Source organism: Fukomys damarensis, unplaced genomic scaffold (genome assembly GCF_012274545.1).
Source record: "Fukomys damarensis isolate Sample0158 unplaced genomic scaffold, DMR_v1.0_HiC HiC_scaffold_32, whole genome shotgun sequence".
In the NCBI taxonomy this organism is placed as follows: Eukaryota; Metazoa; Chordata; class Mammalia; order Rodentia; family Bathyergidae; genus Fukomys; species Fukomys damarensis.
In genome coordinates, this window is record NW_022900944.1 from 3,314,349 (window position 1) to 3,335,316 (window position 20,968).

Below are 20,968 nucleotides of genomic sequence, written 5' to 3' on the forward strand. Positions count from 1 at the left end.
TGGAGATGTAAAGGGGATCCAGAGATGGAGAAGATGAGAGGGAGGTGAGGGAAAGGGAAAGTAAAAGTAATCAGGATGCAGTGTGTGTACACACCAATCCCAATGAGGATTGGGTTTATGATGTATCACACACATACGCTAATAAAACAGGGGAAAAGTAAATTACTGATCCATATAAGGTTACTGTCTGGAAAGAGTAAATGCATGTTCTGAGAGTGTAATTGGATCTTAGAGAGTTATTTACTCACCTTTATGATAGAGATAAATGAGTCAGCTCACAATAATGATATTGAACAGTTACATTCATTTCACAAATAAATAAACTAATGCTCAGAAGAGACAGGACCAGAGAGCTAAGAATCCAGGCTATATTTTCAAAGTAAAAAGACCAAATTCCCACTGTCTAGCTAAAAAGAAAAAAAAAAAAAAACTACACACTTAAAAGCAATCAAAATGAATTTCTGCAAGTCTTTATATAGAGTATTAGGTTTAATTCTTTCCTATTAATAACTCTAATTATTATAGTTAATATATTAATATGGTCTTGCAGTAATAGAAATGCTATAATTTTTTGACACTCTTTAAAGAAATCATACTAAGGGCCGGGGATTTAGCTCAGCAGTTCGGTGGCCTGCCTTGCAAGCGCAAGGACCCGAGTTCAATCCCAGGTACCAAAATATAAAAAAAATAAAAAATAAAAGATGAAATCATACTAAAACCCATTAGTCTGACTCCCTCTCTTGTGAGTATTTGAGGATAAGAATTGCTGTTAAGTAATATGGTTAAAATGCTTATAAGCACAAGTTTTGATGTAGGAAACATGTAGCTTTAATACTGGCTTCCTTCCTTACTGAGAACTGAACAATAAACTCTACATTTTACTTTCCCCACCTATAAAATGAAAGGGAAAATACAAAATTCATAGCTCATTATCAGGGTTAAGTGAAAGAATTGTATAAATCCTAGCACTAGACCTATAAACAAATAGATATACTCACCACACACCATTCAACTTTTGCTAGAATAATTTAAAGAGCTCATTACTTCAGAGACTAGACCCTAAGCTTAGATCTAAAATTAGATCTAAGCTGGTTTACATTCCCCTGACATGTTTCTTTTCTTGGCTTTTTTTCTTCCTTTTGGCACTCAAATGCTATAAAATAAATTTCCATCCTCTTCATAAAATAATAAAGGAAAAATAATTAGAAAACATTCAACATAAAATATACTAGTATTTGTATTTGTCTGGAAGGGACTTCCCACAGCTTTAATCACAGCCAAATTATTTCAAATCAGATACATCTTTTGGATATTTAACTATGTATTCTCACATCATATAATTTAAATGTTGTCGTTTATTCTGTGCTTTACTGTGATTCTGTGATATGTCTTAAATTAAAAAAAATAAAATATGCTACAGTTGTGAGTTGTATCACTGAGACTCTACAGTAAAGACACACACGTGGAAAAGAGGTTACAATGACAAGAAAAATTACCTGTCTTCTTAGTCACTAACTGAAATGGATCTGAAGTTTATACAACAGAATCATGGTAGAGACGTCTGGCCTGTGACATTACAACCTTTTGCTGTGAGACTTCTAACAAACTCTAATATATTTAGAGCCTGATGATGTAATCTTTTTGCAGAGAAATTTAAGCCAAGAGCAAAGTGTCATGTTGAAGTTTTCAAATGGCCTATTTAATAATTTACATTTTAAGAACACAGAAGAATTGGGAAACTACTTAGTGATGAAGCACTTGCCTAACATGTGAGGTCTTAGGTGTCAACCCAGCACTGTAAAAACAACACAAAAATAAAGGAACTCATAGAAGAACATTTTCATAGATGAATTTTTTATTGCAGGTTTTCTCTTTGCTACTGTGTTAATAGTGGAAGCGGTAAAATGACTTAATAGAAAAAGACAATTTTCTTCATGTGTTGTCTGAGGTATTCACTGATTTTATATGCACTAGTAATGTGAATGAGGTGATTTATTTGACTCTGGTGGGACAAGATTTTCAGTCAGAAATACAAAATTCACACATAACTCTTCCAAAAGAAATCTCTGTAGTATTTTCAGTTTATATAAAAAAGATGTAGGATGTTGCCTGAAGCATCTATTTTTTTCCTCCAGGCAAGATGAAGTGTCACAAATCAAGTTGTTTTTCTCACTAGTAATGTACTCCTTTCTCTTTCAATTTCTCAGAGAGCTGACATAGGGATTTCTGCCTTAACCATCACTCCAGATCGAGAGAATGTGGTGGACTTTACAACACGTTACATGGACTACTCGGTGGGGGTCCTCCTTCGGAGGGCCGAGAAGACGGTGGATATGTTTGCCTGTCTTGCTCCCTTTGATTTCTCTCTGTGGGCCTGCATTGCTGGCACAGTCCTTCTGGTGGGTCTGCTGGTCTACCTTTTGAATTGGCTGAATCCCCCACGACTGCAGATGGGATCGATGACATCTACCACACTGTACAACTCCATGTGGTTTGTGTATGGATCCTTTGTACAGCAAGGTAAGGAGAAAAACTACATTTTAATATAAAAAGGGAATAAGATGTTTCAAACCCTGTGCATTTAGTTAAGATAGCTCTGACTTCAATGAGAGTTCTTAAGGATCTGCATAGCAAAGCTCAGAAAGGAACATTTCCTCCTTTCTCCTAGTGGATTTCCAACACAGCAGGTTTCCAGCAGTAATGGTTCTTTGTCTTTTGATGTAAGTTCAGTTTCATTAACAAAAGCAAACGTGAATGTCAGAGATGAGATTCAGAAGGTGTTGCAAGATTACATTTTCTCCCCCAACTGTGATTCTTTGAAGAAATAGCTTTCCTAGAGTGCAACTATTTACTACTAGAGAGAGTACTGCTTAATTATTTATATGTATAAGAGAAGTTAGTACTTATTCTTTGTTCAGAGACATTATTTCATGTATTAAAAAGATTCATCAGCACTGAAAAGATTTTGATTAAGATTATGATAAAAACTTATTATCTTTCACTACGATATAATCTTTGGTAATGATTTAATGTACAATTTCATTCTAAAAATTAAAATTTGTTATTCAGTATCCAATCTACCTTGTTCTTTAAATTTGACTGGTTAATTCTCACTGTGTCAGAAGAGAATAAGATATTTTCTATTCCTTATTCGAGAGTACTGCCATCATAAAGAGTGGGGCTTGCAAACTCAGCCTACATATTGAACAGGGAGAAATGCATATTTTAGTAAACACATATGACACTATTGCCTGAATGTTTACAACTCTCAGAAGCATTTTAACTTTTATTTCTACCTGCTGTTGGGCCATCCATTAAACTTTTGCTCTAGTCTCACTTAAATAATCAAAGGTTTGTGTAGATTCTTTATCTTGAAGTCTTCATTTCTATTTGATCCCTTAAAACTTTCTAAGCATTCTTATTTCTTTCCTTCCCTATTAAAGTCCTTGACTAAGGTTAATAGTACCTGTATTTGTCACAGGCACTTTCAGTCTGTTCATTACTTTACTATTAAATAAATAACTATTTAATGCACACTATTTAAGTAGATATTTGCTAAGTTCTATATACCATGGTAAGTGAGAGACTTCGCCATCATTGAGCCATAAGACTAGTGGGATTCAGACATATAAACAATGAATTACAATTATGGGTGGAAAGTTCTGTGGTAGGGATAATCACAAGTTGTTAGCCTATCGTAGAGGTAGGAAAGCTCAGTATTTTTTAATGTAGAAAACAAGGCTTTGGGACTTACTACTATGTAAACAGAAATAAATTTTACTATGTAAGCAACTTGTTAAAGGAGAATGAAGATAAAAATAAGTGAGGGAGAATTTTGGATGAGAAAGCTAGCAATAAATTAGGATAGACTATGCAGAGGGAGCTGAGGTTAAATATATATAGTAGTTGTTAGGAATTCAAACAGGTATTTGCAAAAATGGTTTTTAGCTATTTAAAAGTATTCGGGGAAAGGCATGTTGAAATTTTTACTGTCGTAAAATTCTGGTTATAATGTGGAGAATAGATTCAATAAAGGCTGTGTGGAAAGTGAGACAAATGAGAAGACTGTCATAAAAATAGAGCCAAACGTTGATGTGGTACAGTGGAATTGGGAGTCAAATGAAGATTATTAATAGATGGACCCAAGAGAACGTGAATAACTATAAGTAGTGTAGGTGTTGCTGGCAAAGGAGAAAAAAGGAGACAACGTCTCTGGATTAGGAAATTATCTATATTGGATGGCATTTCTTTCAAATGTAAAAAGAGATGAAAGAGTAAATATGATAGAGAAGATCATACATTCATTTTGGTGCTTATTGAGTTTGAGGTATCTATGAAATACCCCAGAGGGTATTTCTAGTGCCTGGTTAATGGATTGATATCACTTATCAGAAGCACAGAAGAGATATCTGAGCTCAATATATATCGAGGAGATACTGGTACATAAGAAATAAATGAAGCCATTGAGGTTAGATCATTTGAAATAGTTGCTCTTAGCTGCGTGCTCCTCACCAAGGCCCATGGTCTGGAAAAGGCCTAGGACAGAGCCCTAAGGAAAGCAAAGGAGGCAGGAGCCCTGGGGGGTGGGGGGAGGATGGGACCAAGGAGAAAGGAGAAGGGAGAGCACGTGGTGGGGGTCATATGTGCCCAGATGTAGAAAATGCTTAAAAATGGAGGATTTCGTTGGCAGTATTGATTATGTCCAAGAACCAAGTATAATTAGGGATTCACCTGAATTAGAGGGCGCTCACTAGGTTTAGCAATAGACTAGTTACTGGAGCACAGGCTCGTCTTTGTTCCGTGGTGTCAGAAGCTACCGCTGGATGACTCCAGCTAGCGGCCGAAGCCTCTGAAGCCTTGTTCGGGTAGTTCACGTGTCTGAAGGTTAACGCTGCCTTCCAGAAAAGTGCTTCAGTTTCACTTGTGGGAAGCTGTCTTTCTGGGATGCTTCAAACGTTCTCACACTGGTCCATAGGGGGAAGAAATTATTAGAAGAGAAGGATTTTGTCTAGGTTAGTTTCAGGGAACGGCCTGGATGTGTTTGCCTCATTAATTTTTATAAGAATGAAAATAGATAAAAGTTATTAATTATAATAATATAAAGGGGGGGTGTATAAGTTTTTACTTAAAAATAAAAAAACTCAGGGGTGGGTAAACACACAATAGGACAAAGCAAATGATTTTTGACTGTCAGTAGCTTTATTTTTTATTATATGTTTGCAATACATAATAAATATCTTCATCAGGGGGGATTTGTGCAAATATGTATTGAATTTTCAGACTTTTTATTTCCCACAGTGATTTTAGATTTTAGATTTTTAGATAATTGTTGGTATGTTAGACTCCGGGTTACATGGAACCCTAAGAAAAGGATCAATAATGAAAATGTGATAGCATTTGAGTAGGAGAAAGAGAAAGTAGCAAAATATCTTGACATTAACGAACTGAAGTGGAAATGTGGGAATGAATGAGTTCGAGTGTGAGGTATTCATAAAATAGGAGGCCAAAGCCTAAATTTTTAAAAAGGAGGCAGAGGAGGGAAAGTTACAGATGTATGTGTTCAGATTCCTGAAGTTAAGAGTTTGTAAAGTACATCAAAGCTGATCGAGGAATTTAGAGAGAAAAGGGTTAGATGAACCATCTGCAATGATTTCTGGCTTAGACTACAAAGGAGGGAAATGAGCCATGTACCAAAGTTAGTTGTCAATAAGTGAGGAAGGATAATCAAATATTGATTGTTGTGAGCACTGCCTAGAAATAGGTTGCATAGCTAGATGTAATTAACCTCCATTTTCATCTCACTTCCATTCTATTCGATTTAGATATAATTTCAATAACTACCAATATGCACATAACTTGCAAATCTATATTATGTCCTTCAACTTCAGGTTTATATCTGTTTGTGTATCTAAACCTCTCTGTGGATATACATGACATAACATGAACTTCACCATGATAAAAATTGTCAAACCTCTTTAGCCTCTCGTACTCTTATTCCTGCTGAGGCAACACCAACCGCCTAGATGCACAGTAGGTGCTTTCACAGTAGTTTTGATTTTTTTTCCATTTTTTCATCATTTGTGTCCAATCATAATCAAGTCTATTTTACCTCCTAAATATTTCTAGAAGTAGAAATCTCTTCTCACTTAGAGAGATGGGCCTAGCTTGTTACCTAGCTGAGACCTATCTCATCTCTCACCTGAAGTAGCAGAATCTCTTACATCTTTCTTTTTCCAATTTTCCCCAGTCCATTATATGATACGCATATGTGCACATATATACAAGTTGTCACTGTCTTGAAAAGATCACCGTGTAATTTTCATCCTTCACATATTTCCATAATTCCTCAGTACCCTTGGTTTATAAAGTCCAAGCATTTCAGAGAATAAAGAATAGTCTATCCTCTGTCCCCAGGCAAATACCAAATTCTCATTTGTTAACACTAATGCCTTGTAGGATTACTGCTTACTATGAACAGATTTTAGTCCCTTAAACTTCAGATAAGGCTGTTTGCTGCCTTTCCACCTTTGCTCCTTCCCTTCCAATTAGTAGACACAGTAGGTACTAGGGAAATACTGTATTACCAACCTGCTTCATCTCTGCTCCTACCTTCTACTTTTTTTTTATTCATTAAGTTTATTGGTACATTTTAGGTATATAGTATGATGACATTCCTCATTGGGAATTTGTCCGTTCACATGATATAACTTGGTTCTTATTTTTCCCCCATTCCCCTACCCTCCCTTCAGCCCCTCCACCTCCTCCTATTTACAAAGACTTCGTTTCCATTTTTTCCTTTTCTCATATTTTTTCCTTTCCCTTTTTTTCCTTTCTCCTACCCTTCCCACTTACCCCATCCCATGAGATAGAAACTGGGTACAACCACACCCCAAAACAGATGTCACCAAGAGAATCAAAGTCAGTTACTCAAAGCCAAAAAACTCCAGATTTCAAAATCATTCCAGCTCCACTTCTAGCTGTCCTGAATTTGTTAGAAAACCAAATTGAAAGAGGACTTAATTTCCTTAAAATTCCACATACAGAGTATGAGTTGTCTTTAATTGTCACCAGAATTTCTTTTAACAGTAACAATTGATTTGGACCATTACAAACATTCCCTGTTTTAAAATTCACATGGCTTCCTTCAAAAATAGGATCCAAGGGTAAATTGGTGAAAGGTTTGCTCTCGGTGTCTTCTAGTCGTCTACCGCGCAGTGACGGAGAGAGCTCTAGCATTTACCAGTGAGGTTCATAACTAAACTCTCAGGAATTCCCTCATCTGTTGTAGAAGTGCTTCTGGGTCTTAGCCTGGCCTCCTCAGAGTGCTATCTGTGGCCATCCCTTCTGGAATATAGGCAGGACAGACTAGGAATTAATCAAAATGATTAACCTCTACAGTCCTGCAGCCTATGGAATGCTTTAAACACTAGAAAAGCCCCAGGAGAACATTTTAGGTAAGATTTTTGTTTGAATTTTCAAATGCATAGAACGTTAAAAACCAGCAATTTATTTTCTAAAATACTGCTCTACTTTTGGGAATAATAGCATTGGTAATACGCACAGGTTTACCTCATTCTATGCAAGAGGGGTTAATAACATAAGGTTTTGTAGTAGCTACTGGAAGTAAATCGTGTTGCTTTATAGTGTAACTATGTATGGAATCGCATGTCACCATTTCTGAACACTGACTCTCCGAGGGCGGAACCGCAGATCCCATCAACGCAAGTTGATCCTCATGTGTCAAATGTATGTGACTTCAGCTGTAAAATTACTGGATATTTATCTTAACATTGCTGAGAGGGACCTACTGTAAATGTGACGTCCTCGCGCTTCCCAGACCCTAAGGCCGAGAAGGTTCCGGGCCCAGGTGGAGGGCAGCGGTCTTTATTCTCAGGCTCCAGCTCCGCAGATCACACCGAGCACCCCGCTCCTGCACCGTGGGGATCGGGGCTCTCAGGGGAACCCCATAAACCAGGAGGACTGGGATTTGGAGCCAGCCACCCTGGTAATTAGCTCTGTGAAATGCTCATTTGTAGCTGTGTTTCGTAAGCTTCCAATTCGACAGCAAAGCCAGGCTCCGACCCGCCGGCTCCTCCGGCTCCTGCGCCCGGGACCCTAACGGAAGTGAGGGCGGCGCTGCCCAGGGCTCTGTCTTAGCCATAACTTCGACCTACAGCTCAGTAGCCCCTTCCCCTCTTACGGTTTCAAAACGTAAAGTACTGCTGACCTTGGGTTTGTTTTCTGTTACTTGTTTTCCTGTTAGGATTACTTGGGGACTTTGATAGTTTAAACTTTAACCTTTTCCTTGCTGTGTATGAGGATAAAGCTAAAGCTGTTATCAACTTCTTATTCTACGGATACTAACACGGGTTTTCAGTGTTTTGTTTTATTATTAATTTTGCGTGATGTGAATACCCTTTCCCGTCAATATTTGTATTATGGTGCTATATATTTGGTAATGATCCTTTAATATTGGGAAGGGATTTTAAAAATACTGTGATTAAACTGGGTTTCTTCCTTTGATTTTCATATTTTAAATAAAGCCACAGTCATTTATACAAAGGATAAGCGTCTGTCCCGAGGCAAATCTTTTGAGGACAGAAGTCAAAGCAAACTGCATAAGATTTTTACATCATTTCTGTATGTATTTGATATATAGATCAATATCTGTACAAATTTAATCTTTTATTTTCTGGTAACGTGATCATTGAGAGAGTGTTTGAAACTTTCTCATGAAGTGTATATAATGGCGTGAAAACTTCCTTCAGAGAAATTTATGTTCCTTTCATTTTTACCAAACTGCAAATTTTCAGCATGGATGTGAAAAGCATTAAAATTATAACTTTGTGTACAAGATGAAAATAATTCACTAAATTTGCCCTTTTTTACACAAAATAAAATGAAAGTTAAGCTGTAAAAAAAAAAAATACAACACAGTATCCTGTTCATTTTTATAGACCTTTGTGCACATTTCACTGTCTTGTCCATACTGTTTAATAAATGAATAAATGCTAAATACCTATTCAAACATGGAGTTAACTGTGATGCTGTATTTATTAACTTAAAATATAAAATTAAAATTTCAAAAAACTTTTCCCCAATGACCTGAAACTCACTAAACCAAGGAGGAAGTTATTTGTAATATATGCGTATATGTTTTTAAGAAGGTAGGAGCAGTAACATAAATAAGGTTTCCTAATGGCTGAATAATTATATTTGAGGATGTTCACAAGCATATGGGTTGGCTCTCTGAATTCTTCCTCAAGGTGACCAAATTTCAGTAAATTTTGGGGTGTACCCAACAGAAAAGATGAATAAAATTAGCCATGTTAATGTGCTTGTCTAGTTCCATAAACATACAGCAGATATCAAAAGTTATAGCTATTTTAAGTATCTTTCTATCCCAACTGCCCCCTAAATGACTTGACAGCCTGTATGTTGACTATACATTTATACAAATTCATAATGCTGAGTAATGCTGAATTGCATATAAATCACTACTTTAATCTTTGAGAAGCTGCTATTCTTTCCCTTGATAACAATGAAAAGGTGAATTCATTAGAAGATACTAAGAGCATCTTTATGTTCTGAATAAAAGTAAATTTAAGGACCGGGAATTTAGCTAAGTGGTGCTGCTGCCTGCCACGTAAGCAAAAGGTCCTGAGTTCGATCCCCGGTACCAAAAAAACAGAAAGGAAAAGACGAAAGTAAATTAAGGAAAGACTCATAAACCCTATGAAAAAATAGAATCTATCAATGGCAGTGTCCTTGCATCAGTAATGATGTTAGAGTTATTGATGACTTCCAGTAAAAATGTAGTCTCTTAAAGAGAGTGAGCACAGAGTTGGGGATTTAGCTCAGTTATTCTGCTGCCTGCCTTGTAAGTGCAAGGGCCCAAGTTCTATCCCCTGTACAAAAATTAAAAAAAAAAAAGAGTGAGAACAGCTATTATTTCAGAATTACAATCTTTATTGAGCCACTCTACTGGGTGGGATAGAGATAAAAAGGCATTTTCATATGTTATCAGATGGATTTCTGAAAAAGAGTTCAGGCACAGCTCAAAGCAGGAAAATATTAAATAGATGTGAGTTATTAACTAATCCTGATTTCTTTTAAAAAATCAGTACATTCAAAACATTCTGGGAACACAGCTCAGGGAATTCAACTGTGCAAAAGCAGTATGGTCCATTATAGAGATAAACTCAGTGCATCTGTTTGGCTGGAACATTAGAGCTTATGAGTTAGGTTGTTAAATGCACACATGAGAGACACATTTTATACAAGGTCTGTTGTCATTCTCCCTTGTCTTCATATCTACGTGTGTCTCCTTGAAATGAACATATTTTTAAAAAGCTAGAGTTGAGCTTTGAAGATCTCTTAAGTTTAGCTTATTGGCAGTGACCCCGTGGAGTCACTAAGCCATGGGCTTGTCCTCTTATGACTGATTTATCGGCAAACATTCAATAAGTCCCAACAACATTCCATGATCCTATTGGATCAAAAGGAAAACATGGAACAACAAGGTGGTAACTGGCTTAATAAATAAATACGTGCTGGCCATACTATAGGCTATGCTTTGCCCAAATGTTTGTTTAAAGCAATAAATAAGAAAGCCCCTCTAGCATGTTCTGTATCATGTCAATAAATCTTAGACAAATTAGGACGAAAATAAACCACTTCTGGTGAGAGGAGTAGATATAATTGTTGAAAAGAATAGAGAAGGAAAATTCCTTTGGTAGTTTTGTCAAAAATTAGTTCTACAGATGCTGGCGATAGAAAGAAGGAGGGCTTTTAGGAGTAGTCAAAATTCTAAAAATAACTTGCTGCTGTAGCACAAGTGTTGATGTGAGAGGAAACCCACCAACTTTGAAATCCCGGGATAATTTTTGGAAGACAGTAAAGTTCTTCCTGCTGCCAGATGGATTATACTATTACAGAGAATTGCAACTTTCTCATTTCCACAAAAAGAAAAGGCACTCCTGTCTATTGAATTAGGCAACAGAAGTGATTGATGATGAGAAAGAATCTCTATTTAAGATTTTGCCTAGGAGAATAACTAGAGGAGACATCCATTTTTATAGAGAAGATATCAAATATATGAAATTTACCAGTGTTCTATTCACAAAAGCCCAAAGGATTCGAGGCTTGGAATGAAGTAGCTAACCCCATGCCTTTGTAGTGTTATCTGAGATTTCACATTCAATTTGGATATAACCAAAATAATACTGGCTAGCTCTGTTGTTTACTGACACTAATGAACACAGGGAAAATGAGAATAATTACCAAAGACAAGTTCGTGGCACTATAAAGACAGATTTCTTTCTACGTTCTGTTGTTACAGGTAGTAAGTGAAAAAGGCTCTCTGTGATTTTTGTTTAAGTTGAAACAACATCTCTGTTGTTGTTAATTGTGATTGGCGGTCCTTCACAGAGGCAGTGCCAAGCACTCGGAGGGCTGTCATATCCACTTGAGACTTCCCCCGTGTTGATTTAACACATAACAAGGTGCCCATTGTCTTTATTTTCATCATCAGAATTTTCCACCTCTAAAGAAAAATAACACTGAATTCTGATGCTGAGAGTTCAAATTCTACAAATGAGAAATGAGTAATATGTGTAACTAGAAAATAATGTCATGATACTAAGATGTGAATGCATTGGTTTACATTCCCAGTGAACTGTAATGAGCTAGAAATTATTCTATGAACTACATGCCTGCAATATGCTCCTGGAAAACCAACTCGTCCTGACTTGAGCCACAAAATCCTATCTTATGCTGAATAGGGCTTTTTCAAGGATAAAATGAATCTAAGACATAAGGCACATATCAGATTTTGGCTTATAAAATAAGAACTTATAGAAATAATGTGTTCTTGATTCTTTTAAGCTACCTAAGAATACATTCCATAATTAAAAGCACTATTTTATTATTTAATAAGACAAAGGATTGGCAGAGATAATAAACAAATTAAAAAATGATTTATTGAGAGAAGTTACACTTTCACAAGTCTAAATTTAGTGAAAGGAAAAGCAAATGTTACAGGCCCTTTAAAATAACATTGTCTGGCGGGGGATTTAGCTCAGTGGTGCTGCCACCTGCCTTGCAAGTGCAAGGACCCAGGTTTGATCCCCAGTGCCAAAAAAGGAAAAAAAAAAAAAAGGTGGGGGAGCTCTGTCAAAATACCATTGTCTGACATCTGAGTTATACTCAGCATTTTTACAGTACCATATCATAATTCCCCTCTGCTTAAGTAATAAAAATAGGAATAGACATTGCCAAAGATAAATTTATTCTAAAGGTGATTTAGTATTGATCTAAGTTAAAGTATTGGGCTCCAGGGACTGCAGGTAGTGGTGGAGAACATCAATTTAGAATATAAATTTGGAAATTCAGTCTCTGTTTGGCATGACCAAACCTGAATCTATTCTCTCCCTCCCTTTATGAATATGTAATTAGAGGCTTCATAATGATAGCTGCATTTCTAAATGTATAGGAAACGGACTACAGCCTTCAAAAATAAAATCAGCATGATTTGAAAGTGAAAACTTAGCATTTAAACCATCTCTGTAAAACATCCTTATAAGCTAACTCCTGTGTAGCTAATGCTATATTTAGGGTTCCCATCTCCACCTTACAAAACTGATGGGCAGTAAAGCCTGTGTGTTTGTTAAATACCTTTGAATGTGGCACAAACTTTTGTTGAATTTTTTATAATTATAAAGCTGAAAAATTCCAAAATGTAATAGAAAGTACAAATTTACAGTATGTATTTCATCATATATACCATTCTCTTTTTTGTAAACCACATTCTTTGTGACACTTTCTGTGCGTGTGTCAAATTTTAACAAAAGACCAATGCATGACCCCTGTTTGTCCATTGTGGACACAAAAAATTGATCTCTGATTTGTAGCCATGGCCAAAATTTATAGGGTCTCTATATTTACAACTCCATCTCTCAGACTCTAAATTGACAGTCTATTTGGGACCACTGTACAGTTTGTTCTCTCTGCTTCAGTTGTTTTCTAGCAGTTAATGTTTATATCTATTGTTTAAGCTCAACTTTAGCATGCCCTAGAAGAATGTCTTCTGATTTTAATGTTTTAAATTCTTCATCCTCTGGGAAACATCTGCCTGGATATTAAGCAAGAATTATTGATCTAGTCATAAAGCTGACTACAACCATGTGGTGTCTGTCTTCTCTGAACTTAGAACATATGAGTGCCACAAGCTACTGAATGCATAGTGCCAGAACAGAACTGTAATTACCATGCCTAGCAAAGCACAGGACAGAATGGGCATCAAATTTATAGGTATATCGCTCTTTCGAGCACTGCAGTTGGATCAAATATGTACTAAGTCATGGTCTACTAGAGTTACACACAGAATATGAGCCAATATTTTACTGACTATGTAAGAAATTAATTAATTCACTTGAGTTTGATCATTGATTAATAAAATATAGTCAGTCTATTTAAACTTTTTAAACACAAAATTATATGATTCCATGCTATAAATAACAGATTAAACAATTATTAAATATATTTTGTTTGCTTGAGAGACAGGTCAGTTGTAAATCTGTTTGTTTTTACGACTCAGTAGCTATGTGACTTTGAGCAAATTTCTTAACCTCTAGGTACCTCAGTTCTCCAAATAATAATCATATACTTCATCAAATTTTTGTTAAAACCTTAGAAGAGTTCATCAATAGTATGAAACCCTTAGAACTGTATTTGTGACACAAAATATAGGCAACCAACATTAATTTTTCCTTTGTGGTTTTGAGGGACTACAGCAAGAGATAGAATCAAGCACTGTTTAATTCCTTATGTAATCATTATTACTTCCCAGAAACATAGCATTATTTTTTTAAAAAAAACTGGTCTAGTTAATAAAAATGCTTATAATAGCCATATACCAACAAATTCATATTAACTTCATGTCATGCAACTAAACACAAAACTACAATCATATTTCCCCATCGAAGAATGGCATTGCTAATATGTGTTAGTTCCTTGCTACTAAGACAATGTACCTAAGGCAGACTCACTTTATAGAGAAAAGATGTTTGTGAAGTGCACAGTTTTAGAGGTCCATGGCAAGGTGCTGGCATTGCTCAGTTCTTGTGATATCTCTGGTGGCTAAAACACATTGCAGCAGAGGTCAAAGATAGGTGACTATGTAACCAGAAGCAATCACTTCACCAGTCAAGAAGCAAAGGAACAGGATGGGGCCAGACTCAGGCTTTTATAACCATCTCCTCCTCCAAAATCTACGAGGGGGTTGTGGGAGAACTGCGTTAATCCCAGTCAAGGACACTCCCAGCTGACCTCAGGATTTAGCTCTGGGCTACATCCTCCCTCACCACTGCTTCCCTAAAAATCTGCAGTTTGGGGAGAGAATCAGACCACTTCAAGCCATTGCAGCAAGTATATAAAACAGACTGCACACAGCTAGCCAGGGACCCAACAAATCAATCAACTCAAGTGGCATCTAATTTTTGATACCATGTGCTTCCACTTTATATATTAAGTGCTTTGGGGCTCAAAAGATTTATTCCTTTGGATTCTAATATCCCATAAAAACCATGTATGCATGTGTTTTGTTTTTTGGAATTCTACCTTGAGATCTGAAATGAAAATAGGAAATTATTAAGCCTAAACATTGCTTAAGGCTGGTTTTTAAACTAAGCTCTGTTCACACACTGCCACTGATGCCAATGTAGAATGACATGAATGTCGGTTTGATTAAAATGATAATGAAGTTGGGCATGGTGGTGGTGGAAGTCGGAATTCCAGCACTCTCAGAGGTGGGAGCAAGAGGATCCCAAGTTCAAGCCTGGCCTGGACAACTTAATGGCCTAGGAAGATCCTGTCTCAAAATAAAAACTAAGAGATAGGCTAAGAATGTAGCCTAGTGTGAAGGCTCTGTGTTCGGTCCCCAGTGCAATGCAAACAGCAAAAAGTGGATGATGTGATGTTATATTCAGTTTTTATTATTTTAGGAAACTCAGTACCAATATTTAAATCTAACATATTTTATGTTTCTAAAGTATATTAATAACTACTTGATAGTTCACCATATTAATGAAACAAAAGCAATTTTGTCAATAACATACAAATATAAACTACATTTAATGCCAGGATAAAATTTTTTTTATAATTTTTTGGGAGAGTGGTACCAGGGATAGAACTTGGGACCTTGCTCTTGTGAGGCAGGCTGTGGAGCCACTGAGCTAAATCCCCAGCCCCTCCAGTTTTGATTTTATTGAAAGAATACCTCTAAACTTGAGAAAAATTTCTGAATGATTTTCTTGTTAATTAAATGTGAGCACATATTAAAAACAGCTATTAAACAATATGATCCTAGAAAATTTATTAGTAATACAATTAAGTGTTTACATTGTTTTCTATTCTTACATCCTAGAATGTACCACACCAGCTATGAAAACAGTTTCCCAAAAAGCAGTAGGATTTGTGGCTTCAATCTGAGAAAAATCAAAGCACAGGATTGCATTCTGAGTTCACTTTGAAATCAAGGATGTATGCAATATTATAAAAGCTGATTCTGGATTAAGACCATCTTTGAAATTTAATTTTAAACATCTAAAAATACATTGAATTATGTCATTTAAAATATTGAAAAGGAATAAAAGGCCTTTCAGTATTTTTCCAAAAATTGTTTTAGGAGAGGTTTTACTAAGAGCAACTGCTAATGTTCCTAAATCAGCAATTGTTCATTTCTTAAATTTTTTTTGAGAAGTCTATATTTTAAATAACAGTGATTCTGATTTTGTTGGGTTTCAGCTTTTGAAATAGTAGGACTTCACATAATTAAAATATCTTCAAAGCCAGGAAGAATTGTTCATGGAATCCTACTCTAACTTAGATACTTTATAATGTCATTATAGTCTCCTTTCTGAATATAGAAGTAATTTTGCCCTATCAGCAGGGACTGTAAGCACCACATTTCAGTGCTATTGTGGCACTGTTCAAAGGGTTAAAGCTACTTAGTCATTAGTCCTCTGCCTTACATCACCACCCAAGGAGTGCTGTAATCCTCTAGAAATGCATTGCCTGGAGTGTGGCACTGCTTAATAAATCACTCCATCTTGTTTATCTTTCTCTTGACATATATCTAGCAGCAGGAACCATTATCCTGTGACAATGTTAAGTTCTATTGACATTTTCTCTTAATTACACCACTGCCTAGGATTTTTGTATTGGGAATAAATTTCCTTTATTTAATGCAATGTTGAACAAAGGGAGTGTGAAATTTGTTATGCATATATTGCCTTAGCAGATTTTGAAATAAATGAAATGCGTTGGTTGGTTTTTCAGAAGACCAGTTTATGCTGCTGAGAAAACAGCAATTTATATTTATAGTATCATATTGCATTATCTTTATATATTCACTAAACATCTTAATGAATAGATGAGAGGCCAGAAATGCATATCTGAATTCCTCACTGATACACGTCCCTTTCTTCAGTTGAACAAAATTCATGCACACTTTCATAAATGTTTTTCTCAGATCGAACACAGTTTGTGTACATAAAAATTATTTTGCATCCAACTAAAGATCCTTCATTTATTCAACGTGTATTATTGCTTATCACGTGCCAGGCACTATTCAAAACCTAGGGTGGTGATCATGAGAAAAACAATGACTTATGTCTTTATGGAGCTCATATTCCAGTAAAGCAAGACAAATGGTAAACAATAAATATAGTACATACACACACACACATACATGTACTCACATACATACATACATGAACATGTGCACACATACTCACATACTCACACATGCATGCATATGTAGCTCAGAACTTCAGTGCTATATAAAAACAGACAAATGAAAATTGAAAGCATGGGTGGGATGGTCCTAGTTTTCCATTGTTGACATCAGTTTCTTTGAGAATTTCATATTAAAGAAAATCTTGAGAGATAGAAAGGAATACATGGGTTAGGTTTCCAAGTGCAGGGAACCAGAAATGCAAATGACCTGTTAAAAGAGGCAAGAAAAGTAGCCTCATAGGATGTGGATTTGGGGAAATCCCGGGATTCAGGGAAGTCTTGAGATTCAGGGAGACTTGGGTTTTGTCACCACTGGCTTCTACCCTGAGAGAAACGGAGCATCACTGCAGTGTTTTAAGTAGAGGACTGAGAGGTCAATAATTCAGATAAATACAATTATCAAGGGCGTTCGCTGACAAACATTTCTATTTGTTTTGTTTTTAATTCCTCAGAATATTTGGGGATTTAATGTTTACTTTTAAAAATGTAGATCTGCATCTAAACAAGTCATGATTATATCTTATACACATACAACTACCTATTTAGGTAAATATGTGTCCGTTAAAAGTCTATATTGAGATTCAGGGAGACTTGGGTTTTGTCACCACTGGCTTCTACCCTGACAGAAATGGAGCATCACTGCAGTGTTTTAAGTAGAGGACTGAGAGGTCAGTAATTCAGACAAATACAATCATCAAGGGCGTTCGCTGACAAACATTTCTATTTGTTGTGTTTTTAATTCCTCAGAATATTTGGGGATTTAATGTTTACTTTTAAAAATGTAGATCTGCATCTAAACAAGTCATGATTATATCTTATACACACACAACTACCTATTTAGGTAAATATGTACCCGTTAAAAGTCTATTCTTCATTAGCTCTAAAATCCTCAACTCCAGGAGTCACAATACTAATTTATTCTGCAGGTTGGGAAAATATAGTTATCATTTCAGACAACGTACGAAAGGTAAATCAACAGGTTCATATTCCCAAATTCTATTTTTTTGTTGGCACATGTTAATTGTAGAACTTAGTGGGATTCACTGTGATATTTCCATACATGCATATATTACATACCCCGTGTCCATCCACACTTCTATCCTCCATCCCTCCGAAACTTTGTACCACACAACATTTTGCATTCCCTAGCAATAACTCACCCATGTGTTTTGCTGCAAATTACAGATTTTTTTTTTTTTTTTGCTTCATGGCCAAATAATGTTCCTTTGTATATATATACACGCACCATATTTTCTAATCCATTCACCTGCTCACCAGCACCTCACTTGAGTCAATATTTTACCTATTGTGAATAGTGCCACAATAAACTTGGACATACGGGCTAATCCATTCACCTGCTCACCAGGACCTCACTTGAGTCAATATTTTACCTATTGTGAATAGTGCCACAATAAACTTGGACATACGGGTATCTCTTTTGTCTGCTGACTTCATCTCCTTTACCTATATACCCAGGAATATGACTGCTAGACCATATGGCAGTTTATTTTTAGATTTTGGAGGAACCTTCATATTCTGCATTTCAAAATTCATTTTTCTCACCACCATTTGTTGAAAAGGGTGCCCTTTAACTAATGTATGTTTTGCAATTTTGAGCATCAACTGACTGTACTTGTTGGTGTTTATTTCTAAATTCTCTGTTCTGTTCCAAGGATCAGTGTGCCCATATTTCTGGTAGCACTATGATGCTTTAGTTATATTGTCTTGTAGGATGTCTTGAAATCAGGTATTTTGATATCTCCACCATTGTTCTTTTTACTCACAATTATTTTGAATGTTTACAATATCTTGTTCTTCCATGTAAACTTTAGAAATTTTTTTTTATATGAAGAATGTCATTTGCCAGACATGTTGGTGCATGCCTATAATCCCAGCACTCAGGAAGCTGAGGCAAGAGGATCTCTGTGAGTTCGAGACCAGCCTGGGCTATGTAGTGAGTTCCAGGTCAGTCTCAACTACATAGTGAGATCTTGTGAAAGACAAATGAACAAACAAAAACAACAAAAGAATGTCATTAGCATTTTGATAGAGATTGCATTAAATCTGTAGACTTTTTTGGACACCATGGACATTTTAACTAATTTACTTCTTCTAATCCATAAGCATAGGGAGTCTTTCTACCTTTCAGATCTTAAATTTCTTTCATCAGTGCTTTGACTTTTTATCATGGAGGATTTTCACTTATTTACTTATATTCTAAGGCAATTTATATTATTTTTGTGGCCATTTTCAATGAGATTGTTTACACAATTTCTTTTCCATCAAATTCATCATTAGAGTCTAGAAAAGCTGCTTATTGATTTTTGTATGTTAGTTTTGTATCCTAATATTTTACTGAATTTGCTTTGCTTATCAGTTCTATTATCTTTTGGTTACATCTAAACTATTCTTAGTATAAAATCATAAAATCAACAAAAAGATTGATAAATTATAAAATTCATAAATTATACAATTTGAACCTTATATAGACTTTTAGTTTTTCACACCAGAGTAACTACTTGGTATTTACACATCTGTCCTATTTATTTCACTTGAGAGTATGGCCTCAATGTGCATCCATTTAGCTATAAATATCTCTATTTTCTCATTCTTTATGGCTGAGTAGTACTCCATTTTATCCAGTCTCTCACTGATAGACAATTGGACTGTTTCCAAATTTTAGCTATTACAAACTGTGCTGCTATGAACAGGGGTGTACATATATCACTGTGGTATGATTCTTTTGCTTCGTTTGAGAGGATACCCAGCAGAGGGATACCTGGGTCAAATGGGACCTCTAATCCTAGTTACTTGATGTATCTCCATATTGATTTCCACAGTGGTTGTACCAGTTTGCACTCCCAGCACCAATGGAGAAGGGTTCCTTTCTCCCCACAACCCCACCAGCATTTGTTATTGGTTGACTTCTTGATAGCAGCCATTGTTTCTGGGATGAAGTAGAATCTCAGTGTTGTTTTCATTTGCATCTCTCAAATGACCAGTGATGTTGAACGTTTTTCATATATTTATTTGCTGATTTTACTTCTTCGTCTGAGAAATGTCTGTTCATTTAAGATGCCCATTTTTGAATCAGGTCTTTATATTTGGGGGGGTCTTTTTTTTGAGTTATTTATGTATTCTAGATAGTAGACCTTTGTCTGAGGAACAGCTGGTAAAATTTTTTTCCAATATTGTAGGTTGTCTCTTAGCTCTCTTAGGGGTTTCTCTTGCAGTGAAGCTTTTTGATAAGAGGAGATTGAGTGTTGATTCTTTGTGCTAGATCCTGTGCTATTGAGGATTTATTCATAAAGTCATGTCATATGCCAATGTCTTCAAGAGTTCTACCTAACTTATCTTCAAGCAAGTGTAGTGTTTCTTTTTTAATATTTATATCTTTAATCCACTTGGATTTTAGTTTAGTGCATGGTGAAAGATAGGGGTCTAGTTTTCATCCTTGGCAGGTCGAAACCCAGTTTTTCCAACACAATTTATTGAAGAGGCTATCTTGCTTCCACTGAGAATGGTTGGCTTCTTTATTAAAGATAAGGTAGCTGTTGCCTAAAATGGCTTTTGCTATTCTAGGTCTCTTATGGTTCCAAATGAATATTTGGATTTTTTTTTCTAGTTCTGTGAAATATAGTGTTGGAATTTCAATTGGCATTGCATTGAATGTATATAGCAGTTTTGGTAGTATGGCCATTTTCACTATGTTGATTCTTCCTACCCAGGAGCAGGGGATATCTTTCCATTTTTTAATATTCTCTTCAGTTTCTTTTTTCAGAGTGCTGTAGTTTTCAGGGTAGAGATCTTTTGTTTCTTTTGTTAGATTGATTTCTAGATACTTCATTTTTTTGGATGCTATTGTAAAAGGAATTTTTTCCCTTATTTCTCTTTCCATGTGTCTGTTATTTGTGTATAAGAAGGCTATTGATTTTGGGGTATTCACCTTGTATCCAGATACTCTAATGAATCTGTCAATTAAGTCTAGAAGTTTTTTGGTGGAGCTTTTTGGATCTTCAATGTAGAGTATCATATCATAAGCAAATAATGATAGTTTAACTTCTTCCTTTCCTATCTTTATTGCTTTAATTTCCTTCTCTTGTCTAATTGCTGTGGCTAATGTTTCCAGAACTATATTGAAGAGAAGTGGTGATAATGGGCATCCTTGTCT

The 20,968-nt window shown here is 35.7% G+C and overlaps 1 protein-coding gene across 1 annotated transcript in view; it reads left to right on the plus strand.

Annotated features, from left to right (window-relative positions):
- Grid2 (glutamate ionotropic receptor delta type subunit 2) overlaps window positions 1-20,968 on the plus strand; it is a 405,281-nt gene that overhangs the window by 375,217 nt on the left and 9,096 nt on the right. Inside the window, exons 10-11 of the mRNA XM_033757758.1 lie at window positions 2,208-2,540; window positions 7,838-8,005. Of these exons, the coding sequence (XP_033613649.1) occupies window positions 2,208-2,540; window positions 7,838-8,005 (501 nt within the window). The remainder of the gene's footprint in view (window positions 1-2,207; window positions 2,541-7,837; window positions 8,006-20,968) is intronic.